This window comes from Pezoporus wallicus, unplaced genomic scaffold, assembly GCF_028554395.1.
Source record: "Pezoporus wallicus isolate ANWC-B61680 ecotype Strahan unplaced genomic scaffold, APGP_CSIRO_Pwel_v1 scaffold_2584, whole genome shotgun sequence".
Classification (NCBI taxonomy): domain Eukaryota; kingdom Metazoa; phylum Chordata; class Aves; order Psittaciformes; family Psittacidae; genus Pezoporus; species Pezoporus wallicus.
Window position 1 is genome coordinate 8,597,618 of NW_026642851.1, and position 17,290 is coordinate 8,614,907.

Consider the following 17,290-nt stretch of genomic DNA (forward strand, 5'->3'; position numbering starts at 1 on the left):
CTTATTTGTAAGTTAAAAGATATTTCAAATGCCTCAGAATTTCTTTTGACGTGTTGAATGTGTTTCAAAGTGAACAATGGCTTGAAGGAACTGCTTGTGCTTGACAGAATGGACCTTAGAAATAGTACAGCTTGCTTACCTTTTACCACTGTAAATCTTTGCTATAGGCAAGTTCTGGTTAAAGCCAAATCTGATAGTGACTGTAGGAAGAGCAATGCAAGGGAAGTAGGTAAGACCATTTTCTATGACAGTGATTAAAGACCAGAGCAGTGCACTCTGGGCTGTGAGTTAGTTTGGAAAGGTAATGTTTCAAGTTGTGAAATAAGCAAAAAGGGGCTAAAGCACTTACTGTGAGCAGCTCGCTTAAACACAACGTTAAGCTACACCAGAGGTCTGTTTAAAATCACTTTGTTCAGCAAAATGCAACAATTACGATTAGAAACAGTTTGCCTTTTGAGATCCAAAACTGATTTCCTGTCGGTGACTACATGGTGATATTTGTATTATATGGAAGACCTAAACCCAAACAGTGGTCAAAAAAGTCTAGAAAATATCCAGAGGTATGTTTGTATGTGATTCCTGGCTGGTTTCTTTGAACTAGCTGAACTTTTCCACCCTTCATTTTGCGGATACGCTGTGAAATGTAGCCCTCTGGCTATGCCTGGCTGTGAATTTACATTTTCTAGGAGCTGGCAAGTCCTGTAACTGTGCAGACTCTCTTCTTTGGTTGCACCGTGTAATGACAGAGCAAATGTTTGGAAACATCATAACGGGTTAAGTAAATTGGCTTTCCTTCTGACCATTCCTTTCTCCCAGACGTCTTAGAGGCTGTTTGTAGGGTTTGCTCTAGAGCACAGCCCTTGTCTTTATTTGGGCTGTGGCTGCTTTGCAAGAGCCCTGGTGCCCATGAGGCTCAGCAAGTGCAATCCTCTCTGAGCAGCGTTTCAGCGGGGTTTCTGTTTTGCTCACAGCATGTGCAGACTGCAGTGACTCAGCTACTCCCCAAATTCAGTCACCATGATTCTGTTATGTCCCAGCTGTGTTCTTTACACTGGCCACCTATAAAGCAGTGATTAACTTAAACTGGTAGCTTTTATTTGAAAGTGCTGTATAGCATAAAGCTTGGCTGTGCCTGAAGATCATCTTCAGCCTTCACATTCTGGGAATCTGTGCCAGGCCACCGTTCTCTGCATATTGTTTCCCACCCTCTGCTCTAAATCTTTACTTGGGTGCAACCTACTTTGTTTCTCACCCTTTTGAAAAAGCTTTTATTTTTAGTGCGCAATGGATTTAGATTACCAATAACAACACTGTACCTTCTTTCCCTCCTTCTTCGAAGCCATGTTTGACAGGTATCCAACAAATGCTGTCAGCAATTTTGCTAAGAGAAGTACACTGTGCCTTTGGAAAGGGTCTGGATAATGAGCCCTCTGTACCAGCACAGGAATGTATGGGACAGCAGCTCTTCTCTGGAGGTTTGTAGGTACTGAAACCAATTTTGGAGAGCAGTTAAAACATTTGTATTCTAATCCTCCAGAACATTTTCAAAGCATGAGCCTGCAACTGCAACATACACATCAGACTGGGTGGCTTCTAGGATGTCAGCTGTGATCTGCTCTTTCACTGCAGCAGTGGTTGCATCTGAAGGACTGGTAACACACCTGAAGTACCTTCCCCAGGAAGGCCAGTTAGAGTTCTGTTTAATCCAACCTAAAGGCTAGACTAAGCGTCTTAATCTAACCCCCAGTGCTTGAGAAGGAAGAGGCTGCTTCACAATGGACCTTAAGAGAATGACAGTCTTTTCATAGCCATCTTCTCATCTGAAAAGCTTGTTTCTGTATGGATTAGCCCTTCCTCCCCCTTGCCTAAAACTTACCCATGAAAACAATTATGTTTTAGGCCAGACAACCTAATAGTCTGAATGAAGCCAAAAGGTATGTTTGTGGGGAGTGCGTCTGATGAAGAGACTGGGTTAAGAATGTGGGAGATCATCAGGCTCCGTAATGCATGAGGAAATGTTCCTGGATGTGTCAGAAGAAAACCCCGTCAAATAAATTGTTTCAACAGACTGGTGTGGCTCACAGAAACAGCTTATTTTGATGATGAAAAAGTTCCACGTGGCCATGCTCCTACTCAGTCTTTTTTATATTAACATACTACCATATGACATGAGCCTAGCTGTTTAATTACGCCTTGCATGGGTAACTCCTTGAAGCTTTTATTGCACTGCTTTGAAAAATGTTGGGTTGTTTCTAATGGGGTGCTATCATTCTGTTCTCTAGGCTGATCAGTTCTCCTCTCGGCTTCGCTCTACTTCTATCTTACATCATAGCCCCTTTCACATTACTGCAGGTGAGAAGGGAACTATTGTAAAATGCTTTTATGGTCTTGTCAACATAATATTTGATGCCTTTCTTTCTGCATCATAATCTTTATGATCTGAGATTTTTCTCTGCTCTTTAAGAGAAATCTGCATGGGACTGTCCTCCCTGACCCTGGAGCAGCTGCAGCTAATGCCAAACCATGGCACATACAGCAGACACTTCTTGTTTGGGGAACTTGCAGAGTGTGTTCTCAGTAGCTCCTCTGTATTTTGTTTCACATTCTCAGCTTTGTTCTACTGGAATAGTCTGTCTCTTCCCTGCTGCTTCCAAAAAGGTTGTTTTTTGGTTTATGCCCTCCCCTAACCCCTTGTGACTGCAGTCTGTGGTGTGTTTCTTTGTCTCCCTGGAAGTAAAGGGATCACTTCTCTTGTGAGATTAGCCCTCCTTGATTGAGTCCTCTATCAAGGAAGCTTGGTGCTCAGCATTGGTCCTTCTGGGAAGATGAGGCCACTGCTCAGTCACTTATTACGTGGCTTAGTATGATGTCAATTTGTGGAGGGCTTGCACAGGCAGGCAGCCGTGTAGCAGTGTTGGAGCAGTCTCCTGCCTGCCCCATGCTCATCCCCAGCTGCCAAGCTCTGGGTGGAACTGGCAGTGTCTGCGTGTCTGTCCCTACTCAATCTTCCCTTGTGTCTTTCCCCGCCCCCCTATAAATTGAGTCACTGGAGGACTATGTGTGGCTTTATCCACTTTGGCCTGCAACTTGGTGCCAAACATGACAGTTACATGTAGCCCTCAATGAGAGGGCTACAAATGCAGACAACAAGCCACATGCTCATTTTCCCAAAGCATGGCTGTGGCGAGTGTGTCTGATGAGAAGGCTGATGTGGGACATCAGCAGGTGACATAACGCATGAGGAGATGTTTAGAAAGCATTTAAATAAAAGGGGGAGACCACCTATTTTCTTCTGCTTGCTAATGCTCTGGGAGCTGCACATCCCAGCAGCCCCAGGAGCCTTCTCAGCCCTAAAACACACTTTGGTTGCCTCAGAACAAAAGAGTAAGAGGGTAAGCTGAGAGCTGCATTTCAGTTTTGTCAGGCTAGTGGCTGACAGGGGAAGTGCCACTGTCAGGCACAGGATTTTTCGGGACATTACTTCAATACAGGATGAAATTCTAACCACCAAAATTCCCACAGTAACACTAGATCTGCAGTAACATTAGGTTGTACAGAAAATACTTTCTTCCTCCAGACTGGCACCTCCAAAAGCGCTATTGCACAGCTGGGTCCAATTCTGACACGTATATACTCAGGTTTTCCCCTTCCAACATCCCCATTGTCACCCCACTCTCCTGCACCTTGGGGTGAATGAGCAGCCCAGCTCAGAGATGCTGCAGCTCATGGCATGTGAAACACTACTTGGAAGCTTCTGCTATGGAGCACTTTGCAATGTAATCAGATCAAACACATAATTTTCCCTTCCATACAGAGCTTTGCTACGACCGAAGCAACAGAGCACAGTGCTAACTGCTAGTGTGCTCATCACACTTTTCATTGTGCTCTATACAGGGATGATCATAACTGCACAGTACAATTTGATATTTTAACAGCCCCCCACCCCAAACACAAAGTCTTTGGTGCTGCCAGTGTACGAATAAACTTCTCTAAGACTGACTACTGAACTAAGTGGAAATACTTAAAAGTAAAGCCCTTCAAGGCAGAAAGAATTTTTTGTTATGCAATTACACTCTTTGAAGGAAGACTGGGCCCTCACCCAGACTGTAAAGTTTAATTTAGCATTGTGTGCCAGCTTAAAGTAGGCACTAATTAATCAGACCTACTTGGGAAGAAAAGATTCTTACACATCACTTGAACCCAAGGTGTTGGGATAAGCAGACACATCTCAGGAACACAGGACTTCCTCTTAACCAGAATCAAACATGACCCCATTATCCTCAGGTGGTGGAAGACAATCGTTGTCATAGAATTGTTGTCAGCCCAGTAACTGCAGCTGCTAGCCCTTGGTATGCCAAATATGCTGCAGATGTTAAAGTGAATAAAATATCGTCACAAAATATTTTTATACGTCCAGTTTAAAATACATAAAATGGAAAAGAAAGAAGTGCCCTGGCCTTGGGCTGCCTATCCAGAGGCAAGGTGGCAAGGTGAAAGAGCAGAAATGGAGAAAGGTAAGGAGCTAAATCACCTACCAGGCTTGTACACAACTGCCAAACCTTGCCAAAAGCCAAGTTTCTCACAAATGCCATTTATTCCAATAGGATACACATTGCTAAATAAAATGAGTCATTATGAATGAATCAGATTAAGTGGGAACAAAGTAGGAGTCTTTATAAAGACAAAGTCTTTATAAACTCCAAGCATATTGAGCAATAACTAAAATGCCTGCTAATATTCAGAGCATTAGGTAAGAATGAATTTATGCCAGCTTGCAAAGAAGTATTTTTTGTATGTTAATATTTATGACCAAATAATTATTTTATGTCGTATCACTGTCAGAGATGAGACTAGAAGCTGTGAAAAGGGAGTATCATTAGGAAAGCTAAGATCATGGTACTGTTTACTTTGGGAAAAGAGAAAAGCAGTATTTAACTGTAGTTATAGCAACAACTACAGCTAAGCAGTAGCTGTATGCTCATTTGAAACTGCATTCTGTTCAAGCAGCAATTATTACATTTATTAGATGATAAATGGATGGCTAGGAAATTCTCAAAATAGAAATCTGTAAATCCATTTATATAATGTAACTGACAATCATGAAACACCATTTTACAGATGATCTAAAAAAATTAGGCACAACAAACCCAGGAATAGGTCATTCTGTCTGGTTTAAACCATTCTGATGGTTTTGTTAAATAAGGGACTGTTCAATTTAATACGTGCAAAAGCTAATATTTACATTGTTCAGCATATAGAGGCAGGATCACATTGACAGCAACTGAAAGAGAATAAACTGTTCTCAGGGTCCACTGTAGATAAAACAAACATTAATAGGCTTAAACTGTAGTAATATAGAGTCAGGTAAGGTGCTAGAAAAAGTCTTTCTAATGATACAGCTATGGGAGGCATGGGAAATGGCAGTAGAACTACCCTCCCTGGAAAAGATTAACCCAATCCTGGCTAATGTTTATCTAGTTGAACTGCTCTTGGACAGACGACAACTATCTCTTCAAGTCCTTTCCAGCCCTCTTTTCTAACAATTTTAGTAAGGCTATTGTTAGTGATTTTAATCTCAAACAAATTGCCTTTGCCACTTGATGCTGCTCTCAAGCTCTTCCTCAATCACTTGTTCATGCGCATTCCCTTGTTGTAGCATGACAGTAGGTATCTGGTCAGTCCCATGCAGGAATAAAGCAGCATCCCTGCCCAAATTAGATTGAAGACAGCACACTGCTCTGTCTGTGCAGCCTCTGCCCTTTGCTAACATATTCCAGGAACAATACCTGCTATAGAGAAATCAGGACAAAAAGGAGGAGATGAAACATATTTCTCCTTTAACTGGTCTCTATTTTTCTTTTCCCCTTTAAATATATGAGATTTTGAAAGAAATCAAGTGGACAGTGGATAAAAATGGGGTATGAGACCATCATAAGTGATGTTCCTACTCGATGCAGGGACTTGATAACTGGTATTACACTGGAAAAGAGGCAAGCATAAGGCAGGGAGCTGGAAATTCAGATGATAAATTGAGGTTATGCAGTTTCCATAGAAGAAATACTGTCTGCAAGCATTTTTAATTCAAACATTTCTTGCAATAACAAACCAGCTGGATCTTCTACCTTGAATATCATCACTGCCTTCAGGAATTCTTCAGGTGAGAAGGAGTGAAAACATTTTTGCACAAAGAATATTATTCTCCCATGCATTTTCATATACACACTTTTACTAAAGGCAAGGTCCTTCAGTTGCCTGCTTGTCAAACACAGTGTGCCCTGCAGCAAATTCCACAAAGGGAAATGGCAATCAGCCTTAGCAATGCAGAAGCAGCAGGAGGGAAACAGCACCAGTTAAGCAGCTGGGGATGCACCTGTGTTGAGAACCTGGATAGGATGTCCACAGGCAGAAGCAGGGCCCAGCAGATCTTAGATACGTAGCTGTATGAGAAAACTCAGTGTCAGCTAGATAATAGTGTTGTAGGGGACTGCAGGAGTAATTCCACTAAAGCACTGCTTCAAAAGACAGGGCTGGCTTAAAACTTAAATGTAGCGTACCTACTGGAAAGTTAAATCTGAGCATGTCCAGAAGTCTTAGCAAAAAAGAAAGGAAAGCCTAAGTAACACTTCAGCCGTTGAACCTGTAGGAGCAGGAGAACTAGAGCAGGTTTTTAGATCTGGCACATTGTGCTTGTTTTGTATACTAGAAGCTTACATTTTATGTTGTGAAGAAGGTAGTGTTGAGAAATGGCTACCAACAACCCATGTGCATCTGCATTATAAAAGCAGTGCAAGGCTTCAGCAGCCTGTTTTGAGGGCGTGGTAGATGGTTTGAGCGGCATGCACAGAGAACTAGCCAGGGAGCTTGCTGTCCACTATGGCTAATGTGTCCAACTAACTCGAGCAGCGCTCCTTGAGCACCAAGTTCATACTAAACCCTAAGTAGCTGGAGCAGCTGTGTGAAGGGCAAGCTTAAATTCATACTAGAGACATCATTAAGTGAGTAATTAAGAAGCTGGATCTCTTCCCTCCCTACCACTTCACCTACTTTTAATAGAATAGCTCCTCAATCATCTTCCCTGTGGGGAATGCCTACCTTATCATTAACTGTCATGTGTATTTTACAGGTAAAAATATTGCTGGAAATATTGCCTTGCTACATCTGTGCAATAAACTGAGAGGAACTGAATAGAGACAAATGTATTACAAAAATTAAAAGTCAGTCAGAATAAAGACGAAAAGACACTTTTCTGCTATTTGCCCATGATGTGAGGCACAGGCTGTATCATGTGCTGAAAGCCCTGACCATCAAAGCCTCGAAATTCTAGGACAGAAAGTCCTCCCCTCCTCCCCATGAATTATTCAGGATTATTCCCAAATACTTTCTAAATAACTGGTTTAGTGTAAGATCATTTAGTCTAAGATCACACATTAGCAAAATCCTGCCAGTCCTTCTCTCAGTTAACTACTGTGGACGATCTTCCTGTTTTTGTAGTGATACTAGGATTTAGACCATAGAATCATCAATTATAAACCTCGTATTTGCTCTGAGAGCACAGCCTAAACCCCAAACCCCAAAGGCTAAATGTTTCAAGCCAATTAAAGTAAGCATAGAACAAGCCTCTTCTTATTTCTTCCTTTGCGATATAGGCTACACATTCATTTTAGCACCCAAAATTCATCTGTAAGTAAGTGATCAAACCCACAGCTGAAAGACAAGAACAAAGGATTTACCTAGTGAGTCATCAAAGTGCTTTATTTTATAAAGCCTTGCTCATGTTTGGAGTGTAATCTAAGCACTAACATATACAATAATGAGTCTTCCTTGCCCTGTCCAAATAAACAGTTTATCAACAAGAATGAGTGACAGAACTGCTACACAGACAAAAGAATGCTTTGCTGTAAATGTCTAAAATTGTCTAAAAATGTACACTGGTTGGCCGCAATTAAATATGTACTCAAGTATGTACTTCAAATATGTACTCATTTTTACCTCAGGGTCTCCCTCTGGCCTCATACTTCATGAAGCCACAGCATGCTTCAGAAAACAAAATGTGGGCAAGAATGTAGACAACTGGGGTATAGAGGGAGAGGACAAAAAAATATCAAGCCACAGTACCAACTTATTTAAATACATACAATACAAAAGTAAACACATACATTACAGTGCTGCGGACATCACTAAGTCAAACATAACAAAAAATCCTGTAGGAAAGGTTGGGGAAAGGAGAAAAAAATCAGTACACAGCAACAGGGACAGTATTGCCTTTGGCCACTGAAGAGAGTGTAACAGGTTGCTATCGTATAGGCTCCTCTGAAGTAAACCACTACGTATGTTATGCACGGTTGCAGGCTTAACAGCACTGACATTAGTTATGGAGAAGGCATGCTGGCACTCCTGATCTGAGTTATAAACCATGATGGGGAGGGTTTGACTTCTCTTACGTTGCCTACAAAATCTAACAATTTCAATCAAGAAATTTTAAAGGCACAGCTTTAGCACAGTGTATAAGTAGAGAGACTTTGAAGCATATGTAAAGTTGTCTCTTTCAAGCATGGAGTCTTTCAGGGAAAAATACAAGAAGAAAAGAAATACAATGTTTTTTAAAAATTTCAAACAAGTTAAATATGATCAGCACAATTTTAGGCAATGTACTATACAATCAAACTTGCGTAAATGGTAGGACAGGTCATTTTGATGCTAAAACACGACCTTGGGAAAAATCCCTCTGAAATATCCTTCCTCATTTTATTGTAAAAGAGTCTACCACAGAGGTGAGACATTCACTTTAGTACACTACTGCACATTACACCTTGGAAGATGACAAACATTACTTCATTTGTACTGCAAAATAACTTTACATGTAAACTCAATAGTCATATATTGTACACGGCTCTGAAATTCAGAAGTATCCCTGCTTTCCTAATAATGTAAACAGTAAAATTCAGGGTTCATTTCTCGAGGGATAATCTATCATAAAATACCGCTGTTTCAACAGTACAACATAAGCATTTAAACTTCAAATTCCCAGTAAATTCTCAAAGGAATGGAATTTCTATCGGTGTGCACATCTTTCAGGATTGGTGAAAGATGAAGCTACTATTGCCCAAAACTATGCGCTTCTTCAGATAAGCTTTTTTCCCCCCTTACAACACTATTAGTTCCTGTATTGCAAGAATATAAAACAAATGAAAACTTCAGGTAACAAAGTGAAATAAGCATAGTTTTCCCTTAACATAAGTTTACTGTAGCAAAAATGTACACATAGCATGAATTTCGTTAGCTCTTTGTAATGTAAGAGACGCTGGCTCTCCGATGTCTGAGAGGCTGAACTTCCTGATGCAATGTGCTGAAAAGAAGACAAAACCAGAAGGGAAAGGAAAAAAAACAGGAAAAAGCCCAACTGCTAGGAACCAAATGGGAAAAGCCTCCGGCACCAAGGGCTGTTGCAGCTGCTTTTTTAAGGAGTGCCAGTGTGCAGGGTGTGACATTCGCAGTAAGGTTTTCATTATTATCATCATCGTTATCATCATGAAGAATACTGCCATGTATCTCTTTAGTTCAACAATAAACTGATCCACAGTTTACAATTTGATAGCAATATTGTAGATTTCACATGCATTTACTTTTCCCCACCCCCACCTCTTTGCTCATTTATTCCGTTTCAGCTGGTAGCATCAGAGTATGACTGTCACAGTGCACTCTGAGTAAGCTGTTCTATTTATTTAATTTATTTTAACTTTTTTTTTTTTGCACACACACAAGAGTCAGAAATAGCTAGAACTATGCTGGGAATATCAGGCAGCTGTTAAAGCAAGTACTCCACCCCACTTCAGTCATCTTTGCCAGCAGATGTAAACAAAGGGGTTGCTTTCTGCAAGATGAGCGCTTCTCTGAGTTCCTTTTCATCCCTACACTTGTCGCCAATGCTGCCGTCCCCAGGTCTCGTGTCTGTCCTGTGTAACATGATAGGTTACGTCAAGATGTTGGCAATAAAGTCCAAGAAGCGCTTTGAATACTGTTCAGGATTAACTGTTGAAATTTCCGCACCAGCCTATACAGAGAATTGGGAGCGGAGAGGAAAGAAGGAAGAACCAGTGTTTTACTTCATGCTTTGTTACTGACAGCATTGCTTACTCAATAGATTACACGTTCAGTCTTCGAATCGGACACTGGAAAGACAAATTGTAATGGCCCTCAAGCACAATGTCTTTTTAGGCTTCACATGAGTACAGTGTACTCACCGCCATAAATGCAAGACTTTCACCTTCCATTTCTGAAACGTTACTTCTCTTTGCTTTCATTGCACTTCAGTCTCCTATATAATTTCTACTGCATTCTTAACCATGCTACACACTGATTCACTAACAGATTCTGGTCTGTGCCTTCATATAGAGAAGACTAAAATTATCATACTCAGATCTGGTGTGTCAACATACGTGTAATGTATATTGCTATGTGAATACTAAATAACCAGGTTTGAAATACATGGCAACAATTAATAACATTTTTTCAACACATATGCATTTAAATCTGGAGTCACTAAATAAGCTGTACAACTGCTATTTCAATGAAGTCATCATTTCATTCATAGTTTTATTCAAGTTTTTCAGAGCCATAGCTACATCTGAATAGTTGTATTTTTCCTGTTTTACAAAAGGAGAAAAATGCATGCATGCAATTAATGAACAAACTTTGGCGTCAGATGGCTCAGGACAGAGACAGTGAAGTAAAATGGTTGTATGAAACTAACGTTCTGTAATAAGTTCTAATCACAGTCAGCTGTGGTTATTCACAACATATTTCTAGCCAGAACTGTGAGTTTTCAGTCTGCCACATTCAAAGTTCATTAATAATTGCCAGATAATGGCTGTGTATGGTCTACACCAACTTTCAGCTGCTCTGAGAGCAGAGGGAATGATGAGTGCCTTTTTTTAGAGACAAAACCCACCTTCCACAGGTCTGTGCAGGGTTTACTGCTGAGCATTCTGCATTGCACTCTACTGTAAACTAAAAATCCCTGAGCCCTTTGCTTAACAGACTTTTCCTGCAGTGCCTTGATCCTTTACACAGACAAAGGAGGGATTTTAGCATCATGAGTGATTATGCTCTTTTTTAACAGTTTATGAAATTTGAACTATAAATCACCATAGGAGTGATAATGGTAGCTATAAATCACAGTTGTGGAAGACAGGGCTACTTCACCATGGTTCTTTGGTGCCTGCTGATACGCAGCCATTTCAGTCAAAATAAAGAAATTCATGGCAAACAGATGCCTTCACTGAATGGTTCCCAAGTATTTAATATGTACATGATGCTTAATTTTGCAAATCGGACTATTTTTAAAGAAATTCTGTAAAGCTAAAGAATTAACTTTCAACAGGCTGTACCAAATAATAAAATCATCACTAGGGTCCTGCATCTGCAATAAGATTCACAACAGCTTTCACAGTGCTGTGTACAAATACAAACGTCTGGTGAACAGCTTTGTTTGCAAGAATAAGGTGTTTCTTACAAATTTAGGACAAAGTCCTAAAAAGGCATCTCACTAGAGTTCTGTATGGGTAAGAAAGCTATGTGTACAGCTGAAAAGTGAGTTCCACTCTCGGTATGTAACATGTAGTAGTTACTCTGTACTGTTGTATCACATATTTAACTAGAACAAAATTGAAAAAAAAAAACCATTTCCATTTTCACTGATTTCTTGAACTCTGCTGTATCAGTGCACTAAACAACAAAAATGCAAAAGTATAAATGGAATCAGAGGAAAAAAACAACCCAAATACTTACCCCATGCTTTACCGTTTTTGCAGCATGGGCAGCTTTCTTTTTTGCATCATAATGAGTAAGAATGTCAATAATGGCCATAAAGTATACTTCCTTCCTAGGTGCATCTGCAAATGGCAAGCACATGGCAGTAAAAATGACTTTTGAGACATCTTAATCATGAGTTCTTCTAACAAAGGCGACTTTATAAGGCTCAATCAGCAGCTAAGACAGGTTAACGTCAGTCAGAATCATAGATCTGTAAAGACCACAGGCTAAAGCTGTCCTTAACTGACTTTTAACTGCACTCATTTATAAGGCAAAATTCCACAAATGAGTGTAAAATAAACCACCAGCTTACAGCAATTATTGCTCACTTAAAGTTATGTGGATTTCATCTTCCTTTGTGGAAAAACTGTGAAGTTTCATATGAAAAGTAATGCTTCTGTGTCAACAAACATGATTGTGCATATTTTTTATTAATAAAAACATACATTTATCCATGTAAATGCTTAAGGAAAAAAAAAAGAAGAGAGAGCTTTCCTGTCTTGAACAGCCACAAGTACTTAGTTTTTACACATTAACACCAAATCTACTTTCAGGCTTCTTATGATGACTTTCTTAGCTGGAACACAGAAATCTGGCATGAGAGCGGGAATTTTCAAAAAGCAACCAAAAAAGTGAAATCTAACTTGGAATGCTGCTTTTCTAATTCTTTTTAAACTGTTTTCAATATTATCTGATCTGCTAGGAAAAGAACAGTTATGGATACTAGATTTCCTTGAAGGGATGAAAAAACCCATGAATTAACTGAGAAATGCTGTCTGTGAATAGCTAAGCCAGTATACAATTTGATAGTGTAGTAGGTGAATTATTTGACTGTATCCCCACACATCACAATATTTAGAAAATATGTTCGTAACAATGCTGAGCATTATAGGTACCTTCTGCTTTCTGCTGCCCCCCAAAGCAACATATTTCCTCTTTTGTAGAGTGAATTTGTATTTTGCAGTTTAACTTTACCTTTATGTGGTCATGAAGACTTTAGGATTCTGGTGCAAGAATCAAAACATGTTAACGTAAAAAAAATTATTACTGCTTACTTTCATGGGATTTTATTCCATAAACATCAATAGCTGGATCAAATTCCCCTGGAGCCAAAGGCAATGAGCTGTTCAGCGTATTTCCTGGACTGTCTGGAGGGGTTCCAATGGGGTGGGTCCCATCGCTTTCACCTTCCTCTTCTCCATCATTCTCTTCACACTCTACTTCTTCCTGTTCAGCTCTTTCAACATCATGAATTCCAACCAGCAAGCTGTAGTCCATGAGTTTTAACTGAGCAAGGAACTAGAAAGCGATAAGCAATTTATCAATATCACTGAAAAATCTAAGCTCCACTTATGAACAGGAGAAGTTACACAAAGATGTCATGAGTTGAAAAAAACCAGGCACTTTTAAGGAAAAGCAAAAGGGAGGATTAAGTGATACAGCTATCAGAGAGATACTTGAATTTGTTAAGATGTAGTAACAGCACACAGGTCACTTGCAACTTATATTCCAAAAGAGATGTAGCCCACTCCCTCAAAATCTTCAGGGAAAAGAATCACTTTTCCTGTAGTGAGGACCAACGCCTGTGCGAGCCAATGACTACCATGCCTGTTTAATGTTTACCTTAAGGCATCTTGTCACCACACAACTTCCAGATCAGTGTTTGCCATCAGGTGTGTGGCGTGCTACAACCTGGTGCTAAATCTGCCCCCTCACTTCCTTCTAAGCCTTATTAAAGAATCATGAAAGAGTGTTTAAATATTCTTGCAGTGGAAAGTAGTGAAGTTTTACACCACGAAGATGTGGAATGATGATACGTTGTCTTCACTTACAATTTAAGGCTCACAATTTAAAATCAGGTAAGCAAAACATGAATATGAATGAAAGGGTGGTTTTGAATCAAGGTTGAGGATGGGAGTTCTTAGAAAACTGAACGATGAATACATTTTATGTTTAGACAAGTGTTACTTTAGTTGATGGGAACAGAGTAATGCAGAAAGCTAAGAAAGAAGGAAGGAAATAAGGAAGGTATAAAAGCATGAAGATGGGTAAACAGTTCAAGGGGGTGAGAGGTAGGAAGGGCAAAGCTGTGCTGCAGCCTAAAAGCAATACTGTGATTTTAAACTTGTGGAGCCCTTACTTATGGTATGCAGAGAAAAATCCTGAAAATACAAATCATTTCAATTTTGAGAAACTCTAAATGGATATAAAAAGGAAGTTAGAGCAGACCAAAGAAAGGAATTAAGCTAGACTTTGGAATAGTGATGGTGATGAAAGAGATCACCATAAAATACTAAGAAATGAAAAACTACAGTTTGTCAAAATCCTGATTCTGAGAAAAGGAATCAGAGATAACAAAGTGACTACAAAGTCAAGTGCCAGAAAGAATACTGTGAGATTAAGAAGAGGTTTTAAGAAGAAAGAAGAAATTGGTTTCTAATAATTTCAATGTAATAAATCAGAAGACTCTTCACAAGACTAGAAGAGATCCAAGTTTGAAGAGATGATGTACAATGATATACACAAGAAGAACAGATGACAAAGGCGATGGAGTGGAAGGACTCCAGGCGCATCATTAGGCACTTGATAAATACCGAGAGAGACAGGAGAAAAAATCTACCCATAATCATACAAAAAACGCACTGAACAGAACAGACTCTTGGGAAAAAGAGTGAACTACAAATTAGAAGAGAATGGCTCTTCTGTTGACAGAAAAAAAGACTTGGGGAGATCAGCACAAGGAAAAGGTCATCTGATTTAAAATGGAAAAAAATGCCCTTAATATGCTTTTTCTCAGGATATTTTCAGTGGAATGAGGAGGCAGAAAAATAGATGAGGACATCAAAACAGCAGTAATAGATATCTGTTTGAACACAAAGAAGGGGACGTAAACTCAGTGATCAGAGAAATATAGAAACAAACTTAATGACAAACAAGAACTCATATAAGGTCATATGATTTGGCATACTACTGCATAATATGCTTAACCATAAATACTGTGTGCTAAGATAATCACATGCTAAGTGTTGTGCATTTCGTTGTAGTGAAATGTGTTTAAACGTTGGGTACAAAGTGTATATTATCAGTTACCTAACAAGGGCAGAAGAAGCAATAAAAGAAACACAAGGTTAAAGAACAGCTTGCTATTGTGAAAATCAAGTGCCAGATCCCTTCACAATAGTGGTTTACATGGCTATTTAACAATGCTGTATAAATTTCAAGCCCATAAAAAGACAGCCTCTCAGGACATGATCTGGAGTCTGCCATTATATTCACAACCTAGTAAATGATGAAGATGAGACACACTTTCTGGGGTAATAAAGCTATCTTCCACATGCCTTGCACATACTTAAAATATTGTCTGCAACCTGCTTACCATAAAAGCATTATTTAGCAACAGCAGTACATGTTAAAAGAACACAAAACTTTAACCCAAATGAACTCGTCTCTAGAGCTGTGACATCAGTAGAGCAGTTTTCCAGCACAGTATTTTAAATATAAAATAAACACACATTGATATTTCACAAAATATTTATGTTTTAATAATTATCATCACCATACATTTCTCATTGTCACTATCATGGGAAATTAGATTTCCTTAAAAGCAAATTACTGGTTAGAGTTACAGTACTTTTTTTTGTGCAGCTAGTGAGATGCAGCTCTGAAGAACTGCACAAGTAGATTCACAGAGACAATTTTGATATTGATAGCTGAAAGGCTCATCAAGTCACAGACACATTCTGGTCTCTTCCAAGAAAAACCCACCAGATTTTAGGCTTTGGGTATAAGGGCTGCAAAATATTTTGTTTAGTGACAGCATTTTCAGTGATAGTATTTTCCGTGATGGAAATTTCAAGCTGTGTGAACTAGTTAGCCCAATATCTATTTTCATTTGCTGAACTAAAGAAGTTATAAGAAAATATTACATTAAATTCATATATTAAAACTTTTTTATTACTGATTATATTCAGTCAATTACAAATTTATATGAAAGACTATGCTAAATCAATGATTCCAACTGCTATACGCAAATTACCGAAGCACTATACTCTTATGATACTAAAGGTGATTTAAAACTGAATCAGTAATATGAAACAAATGGAACGTGTAAGGCTGTAAGTGGGGATGATACATCTTCTATCTTGGACTACAGTCCATATGTGGCCTCAGCTCTGGTGCACCTCCACCTGTAAAACACAACTAACAATACTCACCTATTTCTTGTGGGCATTTGGAAGTACTAGGCCTGTAAAGCACCTAAGTACTAAGAAGCACCATCATTTTAACATCACATCATCAAGGCAGGAACAATGGCAACCAGCTATGGCAGCAAGCCATTTATCACATCAGCAAAAGCAGTGATCAACTCCTGAAAGTTTAAATTGTGTTTCATTTAAAACAGTCAGCGCTTACAGTTCCATAAACAAGTTTTCATTAATAAAATACAGGGACAATTTCCTGGGATATCTGTAATCTGCCACACATTTTAATCACGTGTAACTGAATAGGCAGAGTCTCACCTCAACATCCTTTTTGAGTTTCTCAAGGAACATCTTTTTGTTATTCTCATCAATATGAATCTTCTGGCCATCGTTGATGAAATCATTGTCTTTGAATGTCGGCAGCTCTTTGGCCTAAAATAAACCAAACTCCTATGAGAGCAAGATCACAAAGAGGAGCACAGTAAAGCTGCTGGCCCAGTGTGGCACTTTTGGAGCTCGCCTGAGCCAGACAGGATACCGCTGAGCCACATCTCTGGGGAAAGCAGAGGCACCCAGCTCCCCGTGCTGCAATCACAGAGCCCTTTCCTTAGTTTATTCCTCCTGTAAATGGCCTAGAAGGTAGTAGTTTACTGGTCATGCAACAAATATAGCCAAGACAAAATCTCCAACTCAGTACTTGATTTGCATCAAACCTTGATTTGCACTGAATTTCTTGCAAGATGTCATTTGTCAAAGTGACCACAAGTGAAGCTGAAACACAGTCTATACCTCATAGGAAAGTGCTTGCATCAGATCTTACACATGAAGTCAGACTGGATTACATTTTACATAGCTACTGTGAATGTTTGAAAGCGCCTAATACCAAATAATTATTTGAAAGCATTGAGTGAACATGAATTATGAAATGCTGCTTAAAAGGGGCAAATGTCAAAGAAAACCACTGCCTTTCAAATACGTAATTAAATATTCTTGATGTTGAAGCATTAGTTGATTAGCTTCATCTTTAACTCTCCCATGAAGTGATTTGCAACAGCATTAAAGAAAAGCCAGATAGAGTAACCGCAAGATTCAGTATTAAGACCTCTCAAATGGGCTCTGTTTTCAAAGGGCAGTGACTGGAAGTTTACTTAAAAAAACCCAGCAAGTCAACAAACAAAAGAGCAGCTCCTTCAGGGTATTCAGTCAAGTAAACTAGAAGTAATAGTAGCTTCTGCAACCAGAGCCTTTAAAAAAATTGGCTTATTAAGAGGAATGAA

At 39.3% G+C, this 17,290-nt stretch overlaps 1 protein-coding gene across 2 annotated transcripts in view; it reads right to left on the minus strand.

The window, feature by feature from the left end:
- Positions 1–7,725: 7,725 nt before the first annotated feature.
- The window catches only part of PIP4K2A (phosphatidylinositol-5-phosphate 4-kinase type 2 alpha), a 113,752-nt gene continuing 104,187 nt past the window's right edge, over positions 7,726–17,290 (minus strand). For both annotated transcript variants that reach the window (XM_057432443.1, XM_057432441.1), the window contains 4 exons: positions 16,332–16,445; positions 12,867–13,110; positions 11,788–11,891; positions 7,726–10,051 (listed from right to left, as the gene is read on the minus strand). In XM_057432443.1, coding sequence (XP_057288426.1) covers positions 9,971–10,051; positions 11,788–11,891; positions 12,867–13,110; positions 16,332–16,445 — 543 coding nt within the window. In that variant the 3' untranslated portion in view covers positions 7,726–9,970. The remainder of the gene's footprint in view (positions 10,052–11,787; positions 11,892–12,866; positions 13,111–16,331; positions 16,446–17,290) is intronic.